At 41.7% G+C, this 26,430-nt stretch overlaps 1 protein-coding gene across 5 annotated transcripts in view; it reads right to left on the reverse strand.

Annotated features, from left to right (window-relative positions):
* UNC5B (unc-5 netrin receptor B) overlaps nucleotides 1-26,430 on the reverse strand; it is a 387,265-nt gene that overhangs the window by 156,713 nt on the left and 204,122 nt on the right. The window contains exon 1 of one of the 5 annotated variants that reach the window (XM_033941794.1): nucleotides 19,193-19,223. The exons of the other annotated variants lie outside the window; for them this stretch is intronic. Coding sequence (XP_033797685.1) covers nucleotides 19,193-19,208 — 16 coding nt within the window. The 5' untranslated portion in view covers nucleotides 19,209-19,223. Of the gene's footprint in view, nucleotides 1-19,192; nucleotides 19,224-26,430 lie in introns of those variants that run through there. 5 annotated transcript variants of the gene reach the window in all.

A 26,430-nucleotide genomic window follows, 5' to 3' on the forward strand; every position in this document is an offset into this window, starting at 1 on the left:
TGTCTGTGCTGGGATGAGCCAACGTGCATGACTGACATAGTTTGTGGGAAGTTTGTATCTCTGGAAATCTTTTGAACAAAGGAATGGGAGGACCACCTGTGAAGCTGATCTTTTGTTTGGGAGAAACAGTAGGGCCCTAATTTTGGGAATGAGGGATGGAGGAGCGCTCTGGCCTCTTGTACAGCCCTCGGCCTTGCAGAGGTCCGGCGGCATGGCCCCAGCCATCCTTCCTAGCAGATCCTGCAAGGTGGCCATCTTGCTTCCTTCTGCTCCTCTGTGAGAGCAGCATGGTCTCAGTATCAGTGTTCATGGGGCACTTTGACGTCTTTTCTCATCACTTGATGGGGCCCCGGAGCAGCTCTTGCTGGCTCCCTATGGCATGTGTGACTGGCATGTGGGCCAGCCCTCCAGACACCATGCACCGACGGTGAGCCCTGCCCGGTCATTCTGCTTTTGTGGATCACTTCTCAGTCCACCATTGTGAAGCGTTTGTGCCTTCGGGTGCCTTGGGCACGTTCCCACACTTCTTGGCTCGTCTTCTGAAGCAGCCGAGGCTTTGGAGGGCAGCGGTTCCAGCCTAGCACACCGGCATCTCTCCTGCATTGTGAGGCAGAGGTCGCAGTCCGTTGTTCACCCTATCACCACTGGCAAAGTCGAGACAGTGGGCTGTAGTTCCACCGCTTGGCACTTGTGCCTGTCTGCCGGCAGGCCAGCTTGCCTGGGGTTTTTTGTTCATCTGCGGGCCAGGTTTTGGTGCACCGCGGGCCAGAGTTTGACATGTCTGCTGTAACAGGTGTTATTTGGGGACAGCAGGTAGATATTCTCACATATGGGTGGCGTCATCCACAGGGCCGAGTATAGACAGTTTGACAAGTGAACTGTCACTTTAAGTTGAAAGAACTTTGTGACTGCCCACACTGCGCATGTATAAGTGCCTCCCTGCCTGACGCCAGCTCGGGGGCTCAGTTCCTTAAGCAAGCTAAGAAGCCAACCAGGGGAGGTGGGTATGATGTGAGAATATCTGCCTGCTGTCCCTGGATAACACCCGTTACGGTAATTAACTGTGCTTTATCCTAGGACAAGCAGGCAGCATATTCTCACTTACTGTAATGGGATTGAGGGAGAGTTGACCAGATAAGAGAATAAAAATTATAATACTGCTTGGCCGAAGTAACCATCGCATCTGGAAAGAATTCCAGAGAATAGAGAGAGATAAACGTGTGAACTGAAGACCAAGTAGCTGCTTTGCAGATTTCAGCAATGGAAGTGGAATGTAAGAAAGCAACTAAAGCTGCATAGCCTGAATCCCCTATATTGTTATAAGATCTCCGAATTGCAGCCCATCCTGAGCATAGCAAAAAGAAATACAGGCCGCAAGCCATGTGGAAATAGTTCTTTTGGTGGCAGACCTGCTCAACTTGTTAATATGAAAAGAGGTGAGCAGTTGAAGTGATGCTTTATAAGACTTGAGACCTTTGTAAGTAATAAGCTAAGGCTCGTTTACAGTAGAAGTTATGAAGAGCTGTCTGGCAGAATGAGAAATAGGTGTCAGAAAGAAAACTGGTGACACAATGAATTGATGGAAATGAAAATCCAAGACTATCCCTGTAAAAGTGCAGAGAAACACCTCATCATGGTAAAAAAACGTAAAAGGTGTGTCTGACACCAAGGTGTGAAACTGTCACAGAAGTGGTGGAGATTAAAAGAAAATTCCACTTCCTAAGAGAGGAAGTTAAGAAGAGCTTAGGCCATTGGTTGAAATGGAGGCTGTAGCAGACTGGAGAGAACCACAGTACGATTCTAAACTAGTAGAGGAGGTTTGAGAAATGGTCTGATGTTGACAAGTGCTTTCATAAACTGTCAACAAGAAGATGAATAGTCAGAACTTTAACACTAAAATAAACATGGAAAACACTAAAAACCGTGAGGTGAAGTCTGACTGAAGTGATTTTAACAACAAAGAGGCACAACCAGTCACAACAGGGTTTGGATGGGGGACGCTCAGGAAAAGCTACTACTAGCCTAAAACAGCTCCACTCAAGAGGTAAAGGGTGCTCTCAGTGTGAACCATCAGCAATGGGAGCAGAAGCTCCGATGCTTCACTTCCGGGCTGAGGCGGGAAGCCTCCTCCACCACACCATCATTGAGCCCCCTATGTGTGAATAGTAATGAAAACCTACAATAAGGCCCTAAATAAATAATGCAATCAAACAACCCGTGAGCAATTAAAACTCAAACGGTGAAACTACAACCTGAGCGACCCCCACACAAACCCTGCCAGCCGAAACCCGCCAAGATAGCAACAAAGCAAAATCAAAATCAAAACATACTTAAATATAATCAAAAGAATATACTTATCTAAACCAAACTGCCACAATGAAAACGCCAGGAGCCGAAGTTCAACCAAGCTGGTTTCGGGGAGGAGCCCTTCTTCAGGAACCAGCCCCCGACCGCAAGCCAAAAACAAAAAAATGAAAAAATGCAAAATGCCGAAAAACGAGGCGGGACGGCTGGAGGGAGGGGTAGCCGAGCGGGAGAGCACTCACGCCTAAAAAGCGGACCAGGAACTACGTCATACACAACCCAACCAATCATACAACGCATCCTAAAACTCTCATACAGGGGCGGGAAAAAGAAAACCCCAAAACTTTTAAAAGAGAACAGTAAGACCCGTACAGTACTCGGACCCAAACGTGCTGAAAACCACCCAGCACAGGAACCTGCATGAAAACACGGCACCCAGAAAGGGTGGAAAGGAACCCTAAATAATGGTGTTCCATTCCACACTTTCATTGAGGCCGAGGGGAGCAACAGCTTGAAGTTGGAAAATCCAATATTGTTCCCTAAGGTTTAACTGAAATTGGATTTTCCAACTTCAAGCTGTTGCTCCCCTCGGCCTCAATGAAAGTGTGGAATGGAACACCATTATTTAGGGTTCCTTTCCACCCTTTCTGGGTGCCGTGTTTTCATGCAGGTTCCTGTGCTGGGTGGTTTTCAGCACGTTTGGGTCCGAGTACTGTACGGGTCTTACTGTTCTCTTTTAAAAGTTTTGGGGTTTTCTTTTTCCCGCCCCTGTATGAGAGTTTTAGGATGCGTTGTATGATTGGTTGGGTTGTGTATGACGTAGTTCCTGGTCCGCTTTTTAGGCGTGAGTGCTCTCCCGCTCGGCTACCCCTCCCTCCAGCCGTCCCGCCTCGTTTTTCGGCATTTTGCATTTTTTCATTTTTTTGTTTTTGTTTTTGGCTTGCGGTCGGGGGCTGGTTCCTGAAGAAGGGCTCCTCCCCGAAACCAGCTTGGTTGAACTTCGGCTCCTGGCGTTTTCATTGTGGCAGTTTGGTTTAGATAAGTATATTCTTTTGATTATATTTAAGTATGTTTTGATTTTGATTTTGCTTTGTTGCTATCTTGGCGGGTTTCGGCTGGCAGGGTTTGTGTGGGGGTCGCTCAGGTTGTAGTTTCACCGTTTGAGTTTTAATTGCTCACGGGTTGTTTGATTGCATTATTTATTTAGGGCCTTATTGTAGGTTTTCATTACTATTCACACATAGGGGGCTCAATGATGGTGTGGTGGAGGAGGCTTCCCGCCTCAGCCCGGAAGTGAAGCATCGGAGCTTCTGCTCCCATTGCTGATGGTTCACACTGAGAGCACCCTTTACCTCTTGAGTGGAGCTGTTTTAGGCTAGTAGTAGCTTTTCCTGAGCGTCCCCCATCCAAACCCTGTTGTGACTGGTTGTGCCTCTTTGTTGTTACTATATTAGGATTTTTGGCATATTATTTGAGTGTAGTGTTGGTTATTTGAAGTGATTTTAAGCCATGAGTTGGATAAGCGGAAACAAATATTCCAACACTGATGATATGGAGGGTGATAAAGCATCCTGATGATGAATACTATACTACGCGTCACTTCAACCCTTGTCCACCATTGGTTCAGGTACAGCTTAAAATTGCAAATGTTCTTGGGAGGGAAATATCTACAGTAACTGAATTTGTAACACTTTGAGCTTGCATTTAGAAAAAGCAAAATATCAAATCTAAAATCCAAAGTTACAGGGAAATACTTTTAAAACCAATAGGAGGAAATATTTTTCATTCTGAGAATAGTTAAGCTCTGGAATGCATTGCCAGAGGTTGTGGAAAGAGAAGATAACGTAGCTGGTTTTAAGAAAGGTTTGGACAATTTCCTGGAGGAAAAGTCCATAGTCTGTTATTGAGACAGACATGGGGGAAACCACTGCTTACCCTGGATTGTAGCATAGAATAATGCTACTCTTTCGTTTTTTGTCAGGTACTAGTGACCTAGATTGAGCATCATGAGAACGGGCTACTGGGCTAAATGGACCATTGGTCTGACCCAGTAAGGCTTTTCTTATGTTCTTTCATTGTTCAAATCTAAGGACTTTAGAAAAAAAGAGAAGAAAGTAATAAGGATGGTAGGGTAAGTAAAAAAAGCATCAAGGAATAGCTGATAAGATTTAAATAAAGAAGGAAAGGCTATAGTAGAGAGAGAGATTAATTACATGAGCTGGGAAGATAATAGAAAAATAAAAGGAATAAAACAAAGAATGCAGAGAGACAGTGGCACGTGTGTTCAGACCTTTAGGAGTGATCAAATCAAGAGAAGCAGAAGGGAGGGCAACATGACTCTTGGTCACCTTACCTAAAATGTCACCAATAATTAAGAATGAAAGAGGATTAGAGGATCTATCTTGTTTATTTGAAAAGATTTAGCTCCTGACTTTCATATTGTAGTGCTACGTGGGCACCAATAAAACACAGGAAATAGCAAGCACAGCATAAAATCTCATATAACATAAAAGAATCTGTAGATGAAACTATAGAGATGCTAGAGCGATGCTCCCACACCCTTGCATAAACAGTGGTAAAAGAAGGAAAGAATGCTGAGATAATAGACCTGAATTGGTGCATCTGACATTTTATATGGGGGGATGTTATTGAAGTTATCCAGTTATGTCAATGTTACATGTATGGAAACCGCAGGGAACGCAAGATATTATGTATATCGCATAGTTCTATGTGGTATATAAATTTTTAAATATTTAAAAAACATTTTATTGAAGGAATAAGTATACAATAATACAATACATATTCATTATAATTAAATTCAATATTCAAATATTTCATAAATAATTTGCATTCCTCCAAAATATATTTTTTCATGTTACCTATTCATAAAACTATACCCCCATACCTTTCCCGCATTACCCCTTCCCTCCCCTTTCTTTCACTCCCAAGTTTTATTCCAATTATAACATTATAATAAATTAATTATGCAAATATACAACTGAAGAAATTCCATCAATTATCATCATCAACCATATCCCCCCCCCCACTGAATGAAAGATGACACATATTACAAAGTGTTAAAATGCAATGAAAGTCTGTTATTCCTCAGTATAAAATATTAAGAATCATACTTCGTACTCTATGGGAAAGATTTAAATAAATAAATAAGTGATAATAGAATTGTCACAAGAAGGTTCATAGAAATACTTGTATAGCAGCAAGGAGGTAAAAGCAAGATCCTCAGTGACATGGAACTTTTTAAGGAACATTCTTCTTTCTGTGGGGCCGATGCTCAAAGCTAAAGCCAGTGCTAAAAGGGTTAGCACCAGGTTAGCATGCATGAATGCTGTAATGGTTTCAGTGTGGGCACTGAAACCTTGAGCACAGATCACATTTAAATGCAGTTATTTAGAATCCCACAGCAATTTCTAACAACAAAAAAAGGCTCTTGAGAGCGTTTAGCACCAGAAACTTAACAAGGCAGCATCAGAAGGGTTGCTTGAGAAAAAAAGTGTCTAGTGCAGGGGTGGGCAACTCTGGTCCTCGAGGGCCAAAAACCAGTCGGATTTTCAGGATTTCCCCAATGAATATGCATGAGATCTATTTGAATGCACTGCTTTCAATGCATATTCATTGGGGAAATCCTGAAAACCCGACTGGATTCCGGCCCTTGAGGACTGGAGTTGCCCACCCCTGGTCTAGTGGCATCCCTTTTCTCCCACAAACCCAACCATCCTGCCCTAAATAGGCTTCTACAAAATTGCCCCCTCCAAGCATCAACTTGGCCCACCTTCCCCCACTAAAAAAAAGCCCTGGTCGTTAGATCCCACCCAATGCATCCTAGGATACTGGCCAGGGTGGGATACTGCCATTTTGTAGATGGTAGCCTGGAGCAAAAGCAAATGGGCATCAGTCCTGTTTCCAACTTACAGGTTTGGGGGTTTAGGGGGTGGCTCAGTGAACTACCAGGGCTTTATTTTTTTTTTTTAATTGTGGGAGAGCACCAAAGGGGTCAGGAGGGCTACAAGACCACCAAGATATTTTGTTAGAGATATGTTTGTTGGGGTAGGGGAGAGGCAGGAACTGGTGTTGAGGTTTGCCATGGCATGTTTAAAAAAAAATATTACTGTTTACTTTCCTATCACCGTGCCTGAGCCAATTAGTGCTCAGGCACTGACAGAAAAGTTAGCACAGAGTACTGAGCAGCTAATTATTGCTGTGATTTTAATATGGCATTAATTTGCTTATACATTACTCTGAGAATGCCATGACAATTTTCCTGCACTAGGTTTGAGGTAGAATTTCATTCTATTGTGAACCTTTCAGCATCGGCCCTTAAAAGAGCTTCAGATGGTCTCTGGTACTAATATATTTGCATTAGGAGTAAAAGGAAAGGGAATGGGACTTGATATACTGCCTTTATGTGGTTACAATCAAAGTGGTTTACATATTAGATACAGGTACTTATTTTGTACCTAGGGCAGCAGAGGGTTAAGTGACTTGCCCAGAGTCACAAGGAGCTGCAGTGGGAACTGAACCCATTGCCCCAAGTTCTCAGGCTGCTGCACTAACCATTCTCCTTGTGGTGTGCTATATAAAAGGGGAGAGTGAATAAAACCTAACGCTACCCTTCCAGTCATGTGCTGGGGCTCAAGTGGAGTACCAAGGTATGGAGAAGACAATTCCTAGAACCACAGAAGCCTAGGTTTTGGAAGATATGATATAGTGATCAAAACATCATAGTGGAGAAAGAACATTGTCGCAAAAGAGGATGGCTGAAAGAAAGCTGGCCACAGACCAGAAGGGAGGAAGCAGATATTACAGGAATAGTCAGGTCCGTCTACATCAGTGGTCTCTCAAACTCAAACCCTTTGCAGGGCCACATTTTGGATTTGTAGGTACTAGGAGGGCCTCAGAAAAAATAGTTAATGTCTTATTACAGAAATGACAATTTTGCATGAGGTAAAACTTTATTGTTTATAAATCTTTCCTTTTGGCTAAGTCTTAATAATAATATTGTAATTTATAGCTAGAGACATGATCAAGAAACTGTTTTATTTTACTTTTGTGATTATGATAAACATACCGAGGGCCTCAAAATAGTACCTGGTGGGGCCGCATGTGGCCCTGGGCTATGAGTTTGAGACCACTGATCTACACCAACTCACCATAAAGGAGATATTTCACAAAGAAGTGGAATTTTGGATCTGCCAAATCTTATAGTGTCTAAGGTCTGATCTCTTTTCTTAAACCATTTGTTTTGAACAGCCAAATAGACTGGACTTGAATCACTTTAGTAAGCGATTGGGCAAGTACTTGGAATTGCAAATGGTGAGCTTCACAGTCTAAGAGCTCTAGAAGAGTTCATCCCCCTATTCTTTTCTTTCTTTCTCCCCCTACCTAGCATGGCCCCAATGATATGGGATATAGATGTCTGTCCCTATTCACAGCAAACCCTATGTTACCAAGATGAGGGCTGCATATCTTGGAAGACAGCAAACCATAAATGGCCTCCAAGAGTCAAGTTTATTAGGTTTTTATATACTGTCTATCAAGGTTATCTAAGTGGTTTTACAATCAAGTACTCTGTCCCAGTGGGCTCACAATCTATCTAATGTACCTGGGACTATGGAGGACTGAGTGACTTGCCCAGGGTCACAAGCAGCAGTGCGGGGTTTGAACCCACAACTCCATGGTGCTGAGGCTGTAGCTCCAACCACCGCGCCTTAAGGGATAAGAAGTCAGCTGCAAGACACACACGAGGGTTGATTCATAAGTCATGGCAACTTTTTTTCTCAAAAATGTGCCAGCACTGGAAATCTAATATATATGTTTGAGTGTACGACATGTACTTCTTAATGTTGCTTCCAGATGAGAGATGAATACAGGGGAGAAGCAAAAAACATGATGTTTGAAGTCATCATTTTACTAGAACATAACATGAACAACAACTAGGATATAATCCTACATGACATCACTACAGCTCACACTGTTAAACATTGTTTACAGCGTTGGGGATGGGAGATCTTGCAACACCCTCCCTATTCTTTGTTGTTCATGTTGTATGCTGTATTCAATAAAACGATGATTTCAAATGTCATGTTTTTTGCGTCCATCCTACCAGAGAAACCTGCACTTATCGCTTATCTGGTAGCAACATTAAGAAGTACATGTCAAACACTTTCAAATGTATAGATTTCCAGTATTAGTACATCTTCAAGAGAAACAAAAAAAATAGTTGTCATGACTCATGAATCAACCATTAGTAGAAGCAAAACATAACAGCAGATATGCACCATAAGATGCCCAGTTTTCCTCTTGTTCCAATACACTATAGATACATGTTCATCACTAGTTGAAGATAAGGATGGGGTGCATATCACATGTTTTCCTGACTTGCTACAGCATTTGTCTCTACCACCTTCACTGGATTCCTTACATCCACATTTCTTGTGAACACATATTTTCCAATATAACTCCCAACTCTACCTGCTTTGAGCATCACTTTATAATCCTTTGTTCTAGAACAGTGGTTCCCAACCCTGTCTCGGAGGACCACTAGCCAGTCATGAATATGCATGAGAGAAATTTGCATATAATGGAGATGACTGGCATGCAACTTTGCCCCTTGCATATTCATTAGGGCTATCCTGAAAACCTGACTGGCTGATGGTCCTCCAGGACAGGGTTGGGAACCACTGTTCTAGAACATCCTTTCCGCACAAAAGCATGTTTGCTTCTTGCACTTTACTTATACCTTTGATGTATTTGAATTTGACTACCCCTACCTGCCCGCCTCCAGAAATGGACAAAATACTGTAGATGAGAATTCACCAATGGAGTTGTACAAAGGCATTATCATCCTCATTTTTCTGCTAGTAGTACCTCTATATCATCAGATACAATCATCCCAAGATTTATTTATTTATTTTTATCAATCTCTCACCTCTATCATTCTGTTGAATTTTTGCAACCCATATGCTCTACATTTATTTTCACTGACTCTTAGTTGCTAAGGCCTTGTCCACTTCTAAATTTTTCCAAAAGACTGTAGAGGAGGGCTATCAGATCAGTGCAGAATTTGCTGCAAAATCCCTATGTAATGAAAATTAAGAAACATGAAGGGCTTAACAAATTTTCTTTGAATTTAGAAGCCAGCAGGCGAGACCTCTCTTCCTACATCCACTTCCCCACTGTTGATTCCTCAAAAGATTTTAGGCATAGAGGAGTAGGCGTGTCCCTTTTTAAGGTTTGCAACATCTCATTAGCACTTGATTTACTGTTTTTCCATTCTGCGTCTATGTGAAAGAGATTAATCAGACCCTTAGGTTCTGATTCTACATATAGGATGCCTACATTAGGTTCCGCTAGACACCCTAATTGCAGCTGCCAAGCGACACCTAAGTTTGGGATCCCAATTTTTTAAATTGGCTTAATCAGTGTGATAATTGACCATGCTGGTTTTCAGCCAATCAAACCCCCCCCCCCCCCACATCTATTTAAGAGTTTGGCACCGCTCTCTTAGGACGCCTAGCGATGCCTAAGTGGAGGCACCCTCCCATGCCTAAGGACGCCTAACAATGTCTAGCTGAAAAAGAACACATGGTTAGGGGTGGAGAATAGGTCTGGTTAAGTTATGTCTATGTCATTAGGCATCTGACATAGACATAGGTGAGGGAAAAGCTGGTCTAATGGAGCGGCTATGTCTAGGATGCCTAGCAATGCCTACTAAGTCTGCTTAGGCACCTCTAGGCATGATTCTATAAACAGCGCCAAGCAGTTGATTGACAGCCATGATGAGCAGCACCTAAAATGTAGGCGCCATTAGGTGCTGTTTATAGAATATGGCCATTACACATTACACTGGTGCAGTGTATCGCAAACTGTGTACCGCGACACACTAGTGTGTCCCAGATGATTTCAGGTGTGCCCCGAGATGCTGGTAAGGAGGAGAGGCACCAATGCCAGCTGACTGCTTACAGGACATGCCTCTCATGGCAAGAGGTACGTCCTGTAGTCAGTCGGCCAGCACCTACATCTCTCTTCCTCGCTGGCGCCTCTGCTCCTTCTCCTTACCTCTGCAGCACCCCCTCACCGGTGGTAATAGAAGGCTCAGGGCTGCAGTTGGAGGACATTCGCACATGCATGTGACGTCATCATGTCAAAGCCTGTGCATTTGCGGATGCTCCGAGATTAGTGAGCCAACAGCTGAAAAAGTTTGTGACACACTGCACTACTGTAATGTGCCATTACACTACACTAGCAGCAACAGCTCAACATTTCCCCCCCCCCTAAAAAAAAAGTATGTTGTCTGTCTACAATCAGTTCCTTGACTTTATCACTTGTGGCCCAGCCCAAACCAGTCAATTTTTCACTCATCACACTCTATCACCCAGTCTGTCTGTCTCTCACTCATCCCCCCCCCCCTCAGCTGTCCCCAGCAGTCTCAACCCCATCACTCACTCCAGTCCAAGTCACCTGATGGATCTGCTAGACTAGAGCTAGGTACTCCCAAACACCTTACTTTCTTTAGTATCACTAAGCAGCTTGGTTGCAACCTCCACATGAACATCCCTTGCATCTGCACTGTGCCATTGCTGAGTTTTCATCGTATTTGAGCCACGTGGTGCAGAAAAAGTCTCTTGAATTCATTGAGAGCTCAGTGGAGCGATGCAGATGGTAGGAAAGCCTGTTTTGCAGCGGAGGCAGCCAGGCCTGGAGATATCAAATCCCAGGTGTCAGGGTCCAATTTCTCGGTTCATGATGACATAGAGCCCAGAATTTGACAAGCCTTCTAAATATGCATGTCCTGAAATATCACAGAGACACTAGGGGTATAACGTGTGACATGAAGGAGAGAATATGGTAATCCCATGTGGCAAATCCTCCTAGACATAGGAAGATAATGCAGAATAGGAGAAGATGTAGAATTTTCCCAAGCATTGGTCTGAAAGGTAGGCAGGTGATAGACCTGTGAAAAGAAAAAGGCAAGGGAGATTGCAAAGTAATGTCTGAACAGAAAAAGACTCTGAAACAGGAGAAGAAAGGCATGCAGAGCTAATCAAACAACATCAACAGTGGAGCTTGTCAGGGAGCCCAAACTACTGTCCAGAGAGACTGACTGAAGGATGGGGGGGGGGGGAGTTAAAAGGAAATAAAACTAAAACACATTTCGCTATGTCCCTGCTGCCTTGCCTGCAGTTGTTCAGTGTCCAAAACAACAGCCAATCAAAAGAGCAACTATTGTGTAGACAGCTTCCTGACTCGCCATGCAAGCAGCTACTGTTTATGAATTGTCATTTTTTTCCCAGTACAGACATCTGTAGAGGCTGCATGGAGGGTGCAGGTATGAGTTAAATGCAAGAGGGAAGTGTTGCACCGGTGAATATCTGCAGGGATTTATTTCCCATGAAGCTGAAAGCAGAAGATGCTTAAGGCTATCACCAGATTATCTGTACATAATTACTATCAGCAGTTCTTATTATTTGTTCCTCTACATACCATCTGACTGCTAGCGTGTGATAATACAATGGCCCCCTTCATTGTTTTTGGAAAATGCACAAGATATTGTCTCTGTTTAATAACATTTGATATACCGCCTTGTCTTGGAGAAATTCAAAGCGCTGAACAATATAAAAACCTTATATCAACAATCTGGAAAGGAACTACAATAAAAACAGGAAAAGAGGACAATCAACCATCCAGGAGGGGAGAGTGGGTAAGGGTAATAAAATAGAAAACAATTGTGGTCCCTATGCTTTAAGATACTACCATCACCGGAAGCTAAGAGCTGTGTCAAGCAGACTCATGGGAGCACCCTGTCGCCTGACACCCAAGAATAAATACAATCCAGACGCTAGTTAAATGCTCCCAACAGCTTCAGGTGTTATTAAGAATGAGAAGCCTACATTTATTAGACTTTACCCTACACAATGCCCTGTCCCTTTCTGGCATGGTCGATTAACCCAACCCTTGCACCAAATTGCCAACCTGTCAGTCAGCCTTTCGCTGATTGCTTAATGCCCAGCTCCGAAACTACAGTCCTTGCAAGAAGGTATATACAGTAAAACCGTGATTTGCGAGCATAATTCATTCCGAAAACATGCTTGTAATCCAAAACACTCATATATGAAAGAAATAATGGAAACTCCACAAGCCAAAAATTTTAATACAAAATACTGTATGTACTTGTATTGCAAGACCTTGCTTGTATATAAAGTTAAAATTTAATAAAATGTTTTGCTAAAACACTTCCATACCAAGTTACTTGCAATCCAAGATTTTACTGTATATTAAAAAAAAACCAAAACAACCCAGAACAAAATTTAGCTAGAACTAGAACTGAGAGGACTGGGACAGGGTGGAAAAGAAAAAAATATCAAAGACATTTATTTGAGGGTGAAATATTCAAATCTTGAGATTTACTCAAGTAACTTTCAACCAAATTACTGATTGGAAAATTGGCCATCCTGTTTTAGCGCTTCCTGCTGTTGTGACCTTTTACAGAATGTGAAAGCACTTTGCATTTAATGGCCCTTCATATGGAAATTATCACATTGCCTCCCTTAAAGCAGCAGCACCAATTCAGCTGGCAGCAAAAGCAAACAAAATCATTAACATCTCCCTAGCTTTTCTCCTCTTTTTTTTCCCTTTTCGTTCCTGTGTTTACATATTTATTTATCGTTCCTCCTAGTACCACCCCTCCCCAATCTGAAGAAACCAGAGCACTGATGAGCTCTTGCTTTTCAAAATTTCACGGGGGCATTATCAAAAGCAAATTCATCACTGTGTCTGGCACTTCAGATATACCGTATAATCTATATACAGCATATATGTACTGTATAAATCTACTGTATATATGTGCGTGTTGGTGTTTTTCTGTTGCCAATCTAGTTTTCACCAATAGATGGTGTTAGTAGCACCTGTGTACTGTATAACAGCTTCGACCATATCTGCAAGCAGTTTCACTCGGGCACTGTTCTTTACAAAGCTTTAATCTAAAACTACTTTGAATTGGAATGAAAAATGAGATAAGAAGAGAATACACTTCTTCCTCCGTATTCGCTGTGATAGGGGATTAACAGAACCGCCAATACAGAAAAACCGCGAATAACTTTTTCATATGTTATTCACTGTTTTCTATTAAAAACCATTGTGAATATGGTGAAACTGTGAATAACATGGTGGGAGACCTGGCCTGTTCCTGAAGGAGAGGCAAAACACGGTGAAGAAATTGCTAGTAATCAGCGATTTTTTTCTGTAAATCCTTGGAATCAGCGATTTCTCTATGCAAGCTGATGTAATTTGGGGGAGGAGCCAGCAAGCTAAAAACCGTGAATAATCGAAACCGCGAATGCTGAAACCACGAATACGAAGGAAGAGAAGTGTATATTAAGAAAGAAGTAAAAAAAAAAAAAGATGTAAAATATGAATAGAGAAAAAAGTTTGAGTATGAAGGAAAATTAAGGGAAAAAAGGACGTGAGAAGGACAAGAAGAAAGTTAACAAGATTACCGAATGAAGAGGATGGAAAAGCAATAGACAGAAAGAAAAAAAACAAGAAAGAAAAGTGCCTTTCCCAGGAGGTCTGTTGCAGCCCAGTCCAGCATTATACTCTTCAGCGGGCATCATATTGCAATTTATGACCTGCTAACCATTCATATAAAGATCTTGAATTCTTCTCACGTTGAAATAAGTCGAGTATGCACTCTGTTGAAGCTAAGCCAGATTCTAATAAAATGTGTTCCAGAGAACTGTTGTCTCCTTTTCTTCCAAAGAACCCCACATAAATCACTGGGCTCATAATTTATGTCTCCCTGGACTTCTCTACTCATCCTGCTTAGGGCTGCATTTGCCAAGGGAGTCACAGCAGGAAACCTCTTTCAAAAGAGCAGTTTTTTTTTTTCTTGGAGCTTAGAAACTGAGCATGGAGGAGGAGGGAAACATTCATGCCCCTCTGCTAGGATTTTGCTGTGGGGTCCTGGATATCCTTGCTCAGGAACAATCTCACTGCACCCCCCTGCCTTGAACTATAGCTCATCCACCTCCTTAGATGATGATTATTTAAATATGCTGCTCAATTTGGGCCCAAATTCTATTCCTGGTGTCTTTTTGATATGTTAGTACGGTATAGCTCAGTAGGGGGGTGAACATATCTACCCTATTGATTCTGGGCAAAATTCAGACAGCAGAGGTCATAGTAACATAGTAAACGACTGCAGATAAAGACCCGTGTGGTCCACCCAGTCTGCCCAGCAATCTATTTTTTTTTTTCTTTGATATTTCTGCCGTAGAAGTCTGCCTGGCACCGTCATTAGTTTCCAACTACTGGAGTTGCTGTCCAAGCTCACTCCAGCCTTTCTAAACCATCGCAAAGTATTGTAGTTCCCATTGAAGTACTCCCCAGCCCATCCCAATCAGTCATAAAGAGTACGTATACACTAATCGTGCAAGTCTGCTCAGTTCCTGCCCTAGTTCTTCAATTTATACCCTTCACTTTCTGATTAGAGATCCTCTGTTTGTCCCATGCTTTTTTTGAATTCTGTCATCGTTTTGACCTCCACCACCTCCCTCAGGAGGGCATTCCAGGCATCCACCACCCTCTCCGTGAAAAAGAACTTCCTAACATTACTTTTAAGTCTACTGCCCCATAACCTCAATTTATGCCCGCTGGTTTTACCATATTCCTTTTTCTGGAAAAGATTTGGTTCTGTATTAATATCTTTAAAGTCCACTAGCTGAATAATGCACGCAACCCATATAACAAAAGGGAGACGGGGGTCAGTGGGAAAGAGTGTGAGCCAAACTGCCAATCCTCTTTGGAGGAGGTCAGTTGGGAAGGAGGGTGATCAGGTGGAATGGGGAAGGAATGGATGACAGGAGAGCCCAACGCACTTCAGGCTGGCACCTCATGGGTGCTGGTCAAGCAGGCATAATTAGGACTTTTTCTTTTGTGGTCCTATGCGTCTGCTTAACTATTTGAACACTGGCATTGAATAATGCCTGCATCTGTATAACTGCCAGCTCCTCCTCAACTCCACCTTTGCAATGCCCCTCTCATGCCCAGTTTTCAGATGGCCTGTCAGTGCCAAAATTCAGAAGCACTGCCTATTTTAGCGCTGCCGAGTACCAGCACCTGGCCTGCTGAGCGTTATCTAAATTGCTTGAATTGCTTTAAATACTGCACCCCTTGTTTCTGCATATACGTTTCAACTTCTTGCAGTGAGGTAAAGTGGTGCTCTCTTCACTTAAAACCTCCCTGGTACCCTACCTTGAAGCACACTCCCCTCAACCCAAATGCTTGTCTTTTCCTTCCGTCTATCTTCACTAAACTGTAAGGTTTATGGAACAGAGACTGTCTCTTCAGAGCTATGTACACTTTGTAGAGCACTCTACGCAGGTAATTCTACAGCCGGGCACTTAAGATAAGATGGTAAGCAAGCACCTATGTCAAGTCCATTCTATACAGAAAAAGAGATGTCAACTTTTCTTTACAGATTACTAGAACAAGCACTATGGCCAGTGTAAATGCTCATTCCTAGATGTTAGCCAGAGTGATAAATTCTATAATTTACTCATGTATTTACATGCTCTGCACAAATTCTGTCCATGAACATGTCCACAGGCACAATACACTACACACCATCAAAACGTCATGTACTTTTCTGCTAGTCAGTGTTTTATAAGAGGTCATTTACATAGGAAAGTGGCCACTAAAAACATAAATGACCATTTGCATGCACTCCTGCCACCTGAAACTAGGCAGTTCCTTACAGAATTACCCCTGTTTAGTAATAGTAGAAAGTGGAATCCTTTCTTGTTCACCTTAGCTGCTCACTAAACTGTTGCTGGCCTCAAAGCCATTAATGGTTACATACATATCCCTCTAGGGGACTGTTCTTCACTGCAAGGCCCACGAGCCAATGGCGGCCTGCAGGGATCTCTTATGCAGTTCCCCACTGGGTTCCAAAGCCCCCCCCCAACCCCCAACCTCAAATACTACAAGGAGGGCACTAGCTCAGAAGCAATTCTCCAGAATTGCTGGTGGGCTCCTCTGTACTGTTCTTCTGCCACAGTCTATACCCTTCTGAAGCAACTTCCTGTTTCCGCTTGGGTGGACCGCAGCAAAGGAACCGTACAGAGGAGGCCACGGTCAGCACTACAGAACTGCTGCCACACCGGTGACCTCCTTGTAGTTTTTGTGGTGAGAGGGGCTTCAGAACTGGGTGGGGAGAACATCTGATGGAACCAGAGGGGTGGGGGAAGGGAGGGGCAGAGAGAGGAACAATGGTACACAGATGGAGGGGAAGAGAAGAAGATGGTGGCACATGGATGGATGGGAGGGGAAGGAGATGGTGGCACATGGAATGAGGACAATGGGAAAGAAGGGAAGAGATGGGGCACATGGATGGAGGGAAGCGGGAGAGGGAAAAGATGGTGCACATAGATGAAGGTGAGGGGAAGAGAGGGAAGATGGTACACATGGATGGAGGAGAGAAGAGATAGAAAGAAAGATTTGAGATGGAGGCAGAAAAATGGAAGAAAACTGAACATGAAAATCAGTGCCAAAGATGGATGTAGTGCAAAAAGTGAAAAAGGAGAGGAAAGAAACAGCAAAGGCGTACAGAGGTCTTGGAAACAGAGTTGAGAGCACAGAGGGAACAAGATGATCAGAAAAATAAAAATGCCAGATAACAAATGTAGAAAAAATGTTATTTTCAATTTAGTGAAAATTCACATCTGTTGTTTTTATATTTTGGGTTGTTCAGAAAGAAATGCATTTCTATTTCTCTTGTGGTGTACTGTGTGCAGAGTCTGGCATATTATGGTTTCATTTGTGTAAATAGTACTTTTAGTCTGTGGGATTGTATTTGAAATATTTTTTTCTGTTCTGCATGTGCGACTGAGGCCAGGCGTTCTGATTGGGATAAAAGTCCAGAAACTTTGGTTGGTGTTGAGACCCCAAGTAGGAAGATATTTGTCAGCTCTCCTTCATCTCTTTTGGACTTGAAAGAGCCCCAGCTGAAAAATGAGTGTAGACCACTGCTCTAGGGAATGGAGCAAATATTCTTCTGGCAAAAATTTAACCCAAGTTTAGCAGAAAGTAATTTTCAAGTTAGAGTGAAGATCCACACTCAAGTCCCATGTGAATCACATAGGGAACAGGATATACTTGTACTTACCAGAAAATTGTGTGGGGAAAAACACTAAAACATTTGGGGGTTTGCACTTGATTAAACAATAGTAATAGCTACAAATTAACAAATACATTTATTTATTTAAATATTTATAGCCCACATATCCAATAATTCTAGGCAGGTAACAAATAACATGACATACATAATAACAATAAGTAAAACATACACTCAAATATACAAGACAAAAAACAAATTTGATAAAATCATCAAAATAAAATCTTCTATAAATATGCCCACCAACCGCTTTGACTAAAAACACAAGTCATATACCTCTTCCCCGCCCTTGCCTCTTAATTGACAAAGCAACACTCAAACAAAGGGCTGCTTTTACTAAGGTGCGCTAGCGTTTTTAGCGCACACATGAAATTACCATGCGCTACACTGCACGGCACGCTTCTAGAACTGACGCCAGCTCAATGCTGGCATTAAGGTTTAGCGCATGCAGCAATATAGCGCACACTATTCTGCGCATTAAACCCCTAACGTGGCACAGTAAAAGGAGCCCAAAGCCATTTTCAGACCTTTTCTAAACTGCAGAAATGTGGAAAACCTGCTTTAATTCCAAAGGTAGGGCATTCTAACACTCCAGGCCCTGCACAGATAGCATAGCACTTCCAAACACATCCTGTCTGAAGAACGTAGCGCAATCCCTGATCTTTAAGTTTTCTCAACTTTGGAATGATCTTCCATTTCTTTTAAGGAGTTCCGGCTCACTTCAATTTTTTCGCAAATCTTTAAAAAACTACTTTATTTGCTAAACACTTTGAAAATGAATTTCCCAAAATTTAGTCTTATTTTTTATGGTTTTTATTTAAGTTAATTATTGTAAACCGAGTCGAGCTTTCTTAGAATGATGACTCGGTATATAAAGCCAAGCCTTAGATTAGATGCAGAGGCTGATAAAACTGCAAAACGGAATGTAATGGGAACAGACGGATAATTTTTCCTGTAACAATCTGAAAATTATGCACAAGACCTTAAATTCGATCCGCGCACAAATCGGCAACCAGTGTAGATCTTTGAAGAACTGGTGTGATGTGATCAAATTTTGAGGCATGAGCAATGAGATGTGTAGCAGCATTCCACGCTAGTTGCATATTTTGCAACACACACATAGGTAACCCTAAGTGAATTACAATAATTAACAACGGAATTATCAACATCACAATAACCATTCTACAATTGTCACCTGACAAGTAATCTCTCAATCTACGCAGAAGTCATAATTAAAAAAACACACGAGATACGACATCCTTGATCTGCGGTTTAAAAGATAGCGAAGAATCTAACAGAATCCCCAGTTACCTACATTGCTGTAGGACTGGAACAGTCACACAATCAAGCACTACCTCAGAAAGGCAAGACAATAGATTCTTCTCATGGCTAAGTTGCATCAAATATGTGGGAGTCTGGTGATCACTTGAGAGAAATGAAACATGATATAGCCAGCAAATTAACCATTCCCTTCCCCACCCAACTGTATCCATGGCATCTGTTTGTCTGGCTTGTCGTTTTAGATTGTAAGCTCCTTCAAGCAGGGAATGTTTCATTGGAGATTCTCTACAGTACTGCATACATCTGGTGGCACTATAGAAATTAATAGTAGTAGTAGTATGATTCATGTAAACCATTCTGAGCTCCACAGGAAGAATGGTATAGAAAACTGAATAAATAAATAAATATGGTGCCCACCATCGAGAAGAGTCATCCTCCCAATCTGGAATGTACTTCCAGAAAGGCTTCACCTAAGAAAAGACAATCATTATTTGCAGAAGTAGGTGAAAGTAATGCTCTTCTCCCAAGCCTTTGATGGAAGTAGTAACTAACTAAACAGTCACACTTACTGCTTATCAGACATACACCTTTTCCGATTCATTGTACAAGGTTTTCCTTAAATTAGTCTTACTTATCTTTTCTCCAAACTCCTGTTATTCTATATCAAGGGGTGTCAAAGTCCCTCCTCGAGGGCCGCAATCTAGTTGGGTTTTCAGGCTTTCATTGTATGCTAATAGATCTCATGCATATTCATTGGGGAAATCCTGAAAACCTGACTGGATTGCGGCCCTTGAGGAGGGACTTTGACACCTGTGTTCTATATTCTGTCTATATGTTGTGCCCCCATTTAACCCTTGCACTATTAAGATGTTAATGTGTGTTGTGTTGATGTGGGAACATACTATACTATGTTACAGTGTGTATTGTTACTTGAATGTTTTTTTATTGCTGCGGACCACCAGAAGAACTAACAAATCAACTCTGGAAGAGATCAAACCAGCTATGTCACTCGAAGCCCACATGATGAAGTTATAACTGTCTTATTTTGGTCACACCATCAGTTGAGAGAGATCAGTGGAGAAGGACATCATATTTGGGAAGATCGAAGGAACCGGGCAAAAAGGGCGACATGCAATCAGAAGACTGGACACATTGAAAACAGCCATGGGGATGACACTGAAGGACCTTACCTGACTAGCACAAAACCAATTTCTTTTCAGATCTGTAATTCATCAAGTCGCTAGGACTCGAACACGAGTCGATGGCACCTAAATAAAAGAAGCACTAAATGGATCCTAATAAATAAAATATTTGGTTGTTTCCCCTTTAAATTATTTGATTCACTGCACATTCTGGGATGGAATCAGACTGCCCAAAGTACACCTTGGGGTAATTTGTTTTTTTGTTTTTTTTTTAAGTCTTTGGGTAATTTTAGGACTAACCCTTCACTTTTCAAATCTTCAATCTGCTGACTTGTCAAATATGAGAGGGCGACGAGGAATGCTAGGGCCACAGTTATACTTAAACTGGATGATGTTGTGTTCAGCGCTATCTGTTTAAAATCATTCAGGTAAGCAGGTGACATAAACAGCCATCCAAAAGTTATTCAGAAGGAATCCATTCCGGATTTTTTCTCTGACCCTCCTATACTTCACGGGGAGCTCTACTGCCACCTGTAGTTAGTACCCAAGCAAAAAGAGCTCTTTCGACAGTATGTGAAGTAGGGTCATCAATGGGAACTTTCCAAGAATCAACTGTTTTGCTCAAATAAGCAATGTGAAAACAATAAACATCAAACAGCCAACAAAGGCATCAAAGGAAATCAAGAAGTACCCCTGTAGGCAGCTTCAACATATACTGTATACAAAATTCTTCAAGGAACAAAAGGGCTGACTAGCATCCAAGAATCAAACATGGAGAAGCATAAGCAGAATGAGACAGAAGACAGGCACAGGAAGGACAGGGCAGGAGTCTAGAATGACTCACCTATCTACTGGAAAAGATATTATCAAGGTAAGGTCGTAATCTCTTTTTCCAGTGCAATCGGTGAGTCATTCCAGACAAGCAGGATGCACAAAAGCAGTCCCAAAAACCTAGGATGGGATGACTGCGCCAACCTTCAAGATCGAGGACCCAAAGGCAGAATCCCGTCTTATAGTCACATCTACTCTGTAAAATTTGGCAAATGTGTGCCTCTGAACACAAAGGAAACCCTGAAAGGGTTGAAAAAACACTACAGAAAATAAGAAAAAGGGGAGAGCAGAACAGAAACACGCCTTCAGGCTTGCGTGCTGAAGGGGAAAACTACATGTGGCAGTAGAGCTCCCTGTGAAGTAGAGGAGGGTTATAGAGAAAATCTGGATTGGATTCCTTCTGCAGATGGTTTGTGGCCATTGGGAGATAACCCGCTTGACTAGAATGACTCACCTATTGCACTGGAACAGACACTACCTAAACAAAAAATTCCATACAGAGATCTATCTCCTCCTTTCATAGTTCTTGCTTTAGACTGAGCACTGCAGTACTGTGAGAAGGGTGGAGAATAGGAACTGATAGAAAATCCGACACAATCTCATGCATTTTATAAATATACAGTAGTTTTAAGAAAACTGATGAAGCAGCAACGAGGTAGATCAGAAAAAAGGAGAGCAGGATGGAAATAGGATATTGGGTACCAAAGGGAAATTGGGGGGGGGGGGGGGGAAAGAGATCAGTCCACCCTGCCATAGGATTACTAATGGCTCTTTCAGAACTGTATGTACACTAACACCTGGGAAACAGATGGTGCAATCATTCATGCGGTGGCTGTATTCATTAAGACAGCATGACAGCTTTACTTTAATAAAACGTAAGTAGTGGTCATCCACAGGACAGTCAAAATAGCACAAAAGGGCGCTGTGATCAAAATTAGATAGGAAAGCCATAAAATATCTACTCTGCTCAGTAAAGCTGCATGATATGTTCTGTAAGAATTATGTACCTGGGCTGAGCCCAAACAGCCCTTGTGCCATGTATGAAATTCAATCCACCCAAGCTTGTGCTATTGACTATGGAGAAATATAGGACTGGGCAAGGCAGAGGAATTGATCTTATGAGCAATGGCAGATTAACATACGGGGCTGAGCGTGTAGCTCAGAAAGGCTCACTGAGCTTACAAATTGGGGCAAGTGATGTAGAAGCAGAGGGAATGCAGAAGAACAGTGGAATTCATTGGTGGGATACAACGCCAGGAGGCGAGTTGGGATGTATGGAGGCAAAGAATTATATCAGCAGTGTCACACGTCTTTCCTTGCTCTCTGAAATCCCTGTCCAGGCCTGGATTTCTGCACAGACCCGGGCAGGGACAGCAATATTCTGAGAGTCAGAAAATTTGGAAATAGACCAGCCTACTGCCCATCCCGTTAGGTGATATAGTTGTGTGTCCCACTGAAAGTTCACAATGTTTTGAAACGCTGACATTAGGCAAAGGACCAGGGGGGCTTTAATTTTAAGTTAATCAAACACTTATAGCCTGTTTTCCAAAATGTTTTCCTATTCAAAGCAACCAACAAATTTAAAATAAGAAAACTAATCAATAAATTCTACCAAGCCATTCAAAACATTAAATAAAAAATACTATTAAACTAACCCCTCTTTTACAAAAGTTGGCAGCGCAGGTCGGCACAATAAATGCTCCCACACCCATAGGAATTGAATGGGTGTCACAGCATTTGCCATGCGGCACTTGGCTGTGCAGCTTTGTAAAAGGAATCCTAAATAAATTATAAATGAATACAAATAGAAATAACATATATTAACCCTGAAAATACATAAATAAAATCTCACTGTAAATCTGTCTAAAGAGCTGGCGAATTTCTTTCCAACCTTCATTCAAAAGTAAGGTTATTTGTTGGCGCTACTCCCTAAAAGTCCTCTGATAAGTGCTAGACAATCTGCTTACTGGTTGGGCAAACTAAGGAGCCCTTTCACTAAGCTGTGTTAAGTGATATGATCGAGACTTTCAAAATACTGAAAGGAATCGACAAAATAGAGCAGGAAAAAAAATTATTTACAATGTCTAATGTGACACGGACAAGAGGACATGGACTGAAGCTAAGGGGGGACAAGTCCAGGACAAATATCAGGAAGTTCTGCTTCACGCAACAAGTGGTGGACACCTGGAATGCTCTCCCAGAGGAGGTTATTGCGGAATCCACCGTTCTAGGATTTAAAAGCAAACTAGATGCACATCTCCTTACAAGAGGCATAGAAGGATATGGGTGACTAAAATTATGCCAGGTGTACACCTGGCTGGGCCTCCGCGTGTGCGGATCGCCGGACTTGATCTAAGGTTCTTATGTTCTTGCAACCTCTTTTATGAAACTGCAATAGCAGTTTCTAGCGCAGGGAGCCGCGCTGAATGGCCCGCGCTGCTCCCGACACTCATAGGAACTCAGAAACTGCTGCTTGCAGTTTCATAAAAGGAGGCCTTAATGCAGCTTAACATAGCATACTGTGGGATGCATTTAGATATCCTTTGGTAACAACATAAGCAGCATGCATTAATTGCATGCTAAAAATTAATTTTTTAAAGTTTTCTTTAAGGGGGTGAGTCTAGGGGCAGAGACTGGGTGTTTCTGACATAAATCAGTTATTTATTTACCCCCTCCTTTACAAAGCCATACTAGTGTTTTTAGCAAAAGCCGCCGCGGTTACAGCTCCAACACTCATAGAATTCCTATGAGTGTCTGAGCTGTTACTGCCGCGGCCAACGCTAAAAACTCTAGTGCGGCTTTGCAAAGGAGGGGGGTTATTTATTTAAAACTTTTTTTTACACCATTTACAAAAAACTACATTGTTTACAACAGTTAAAACATACATAAAATAAAAACAAACCACATCATAAAATCTACATAACTTAACAATTTCTTCTCTGCAAATGTCAACTAATAAATCGCAAGAATACAATAGCAAACATGATTAGGCAGATTCCTTTCTTCAAATGCCGACTAATAGATCATAAAAATGCAGTAACAAACAACTGAGTTTTTAACCATTTCTTAAATTGAAACCGGTTTGCACACAGTCGCAATTGGCCTACCAGAGCATTCCACACCAGCAATACAGAAAGTCATCACTCCAGTGTCTGCATAATTTCCCTGCACTATTGGAATTAATAGCCTTTGATTTTCAGATCGTAAAGATCTATTAGGCTTATAAAGTGCCACAACTTGTCGAAAGTACCATGGTGCTTGATGGTAAATAGTCTGATGGACCACAGAAACAACTTTATGCTGCACCCGAAATACAACTGGTAACCAAGCTACAACACCAAGTGCTGATTAGCACAGGAATAGCATGAGCCCTTACCACCTACAAAATGAATGTCGGTTAGTGCTCATGTGCAAAAATTTTTTTTACGTCTGTTCGCTAATGGATACCATCAAGAATGTCATGGAAATGAACATCAAGCAATTGAAAGAAGCCCTGGGAAACAGGGACGCATGGCGAGGACTGGCCTACAGAGTATCCAAGGGTTGAACACAACTGAATGGATAGTAGCAGTAGTTCACTAATGGCAACATTAGCACATGGCCATTCATACAAAAAAAAAAAAAAAAAAAAGGAAAACAAGTTAAAAATGGCTTTAATATGCATGCTAAAGCCACTTTATACTACTGCTTAGTAAAAGGGCCCCTAAATGACAATCTTGTAAAGACCCAGGCTGATGACAGGCCCATTGCTGAGAAAAGCAAAACACAGCATTCCTTGAACAGCTTTCTTATACGGCTCCTTTTCTGAAGCCGCGTTAGCGGCTTTATTGCATGCAACTTTTTATCGTGCGCTAACCCCCGCACTAGCCGAAAAACTACCGCCTTCTCAAGAGGAGGCGGTAGCGGCTAGTGTAGCTGGCAAATTAGCGTGTGTTATTATGCGCGTTAAACCGCTAACGTGGCTTCGTAAAAGGAGCCCATAGTTGTATTAATTCTCGCCTCAATAGAGTTCTCTGGTCTTGTCAAATGTTGTACAGATCTTGCTGATAAGGGACACTTTACTAGGTCTTTGTTCTCCAAAGGTCATCAAGCTCTTATTATACAATTCGATCTGAGTAGCGCTTTTGATCTTGTGGATCATAACATATTACTGAAGTGCTTGGACAGTATTGGCATCTAAGTAATGTGTTCAGTTGGTTTAAGGATTTCCTTCAATGCAGAACCTATCAAGTTTGTTTTGACAAATCTTATTCAGGAACATGGAGCAATCCTTTCAGGGTCCCTCAGGGTTCCCCTCTGTCACCGCTTCTTTTTAATATCTATCTTGCTTCACTTTGGAATAAAACTATACGCTTATGCTGATGATATCACCATTACGATCCCTTTAACTTCCCAATTGCATACTGCATCTCAACATATCTTTTCCATTATTTCTAAAATCGATCAGTGGATGAAAGAGTTTAGATTAAAATTAAATAGACAAAACTGGATTCTTTCTTTGATCTCCATCCCAAAATAATGAGGAAACTCTAATCCTAAATGGAATCTCCTATCCAATTGTCTCAAACATCAAAACAATGGGAGTCCATTTAGATACAAATTTAACAATAACGAGACAGATTGATGTCCTAGTTCAGAAATGTTTTTTTGCACATCTGGAAACTTTGAGTAATCACTTTTCAATGACAATGCTTTTAGATTACTGGTCCAATCATTGGTATTGAGTATACTAGATTACTGTAACAACAGGTAGTGCTAATCAAGATCTAGTCAATATTAACAACATTCTACATCAGTGGTCTCAAACTCAAACCCTTTGCAGGGCCACATTTTAGATTTGTAGGTACTTGGAGGGCCTCAGAAAAAAAAACAATTAATGTCTTATTAAAGAAATGACAATTTTGCATGAGGTAAAACTCTTTATAGTTAATAAATCTTTCCTTTTGGCTAAGTCTTAATAATAATAATATTGTAATTTATAGCTAAAGAGACCTATGATCAAGAAACTGTTTTATTTTACTTTTGTGATTATGATAAACATACTGAGGGTCTCAAAATAGTACCTGGTGGGCCGCATGTGGCCCCTGGGCCATGAGTTTGTGACCACTGTTCTACAGAGATGCCAAGGGGATGCAATTAAGTGGGAGATCATGACCTTGTATCATAATCCAGCTCATGCCTAGTCTCTGTTCCTCCATTTCTCTCCCAGCTCCACAACCCTAAATACTGGAGCTTCAAGTCTCATAGCTGACCCTGCCTGTTATTCTTACAGCAAAAAGTGCTGGCTGTGAGATTTGTGGCTGCTTGTGGTTGCATGCAAGCAGAGAGAAAAACTGAGCAGACTTCTGAGTGTACCATGTTGTGCAGAAGTTTCCTGATTTGGGGTGGGAGATGCCCCTTCAAAGTCTCTTGCTCGGTGTGGAAGACTTAGAAGGTCCAAGTCTAACAATTAACAAAACGGTAAAATAGATAAAACAATGACCCTATATATGTATAAACTAAGGGGGGGGGGTGGAAAGGATAAAAAAAGATGACTTCTTCCTGAGTCCAGTAACCAAAGCAAAAATTATAGTCACAAATAAACCTAACTACCATGATTCAGTGAAAAACACCTTCCTCAGGACTTAAAAGATAAAATCTTTTAAAGCAAAAAAAAGTTGTGCACAGAGCACGGGCTGTTAG

The sequence above is a fragment of the Geotrypetes seraphini genome, chromosome 4, assembly GCF_902459505.1.
Source record: "Geotrypetes seraphini chromosome 4, aGeoSer1.1, whole genome shotgun sequence".
NCBI classification, from domain to species: Eukaryota; Metazoa; Chordata; class Amphibia; order Gymnophiona; family Dermophiidae; genus Geotrypetes; species Geotrypetes seraphini.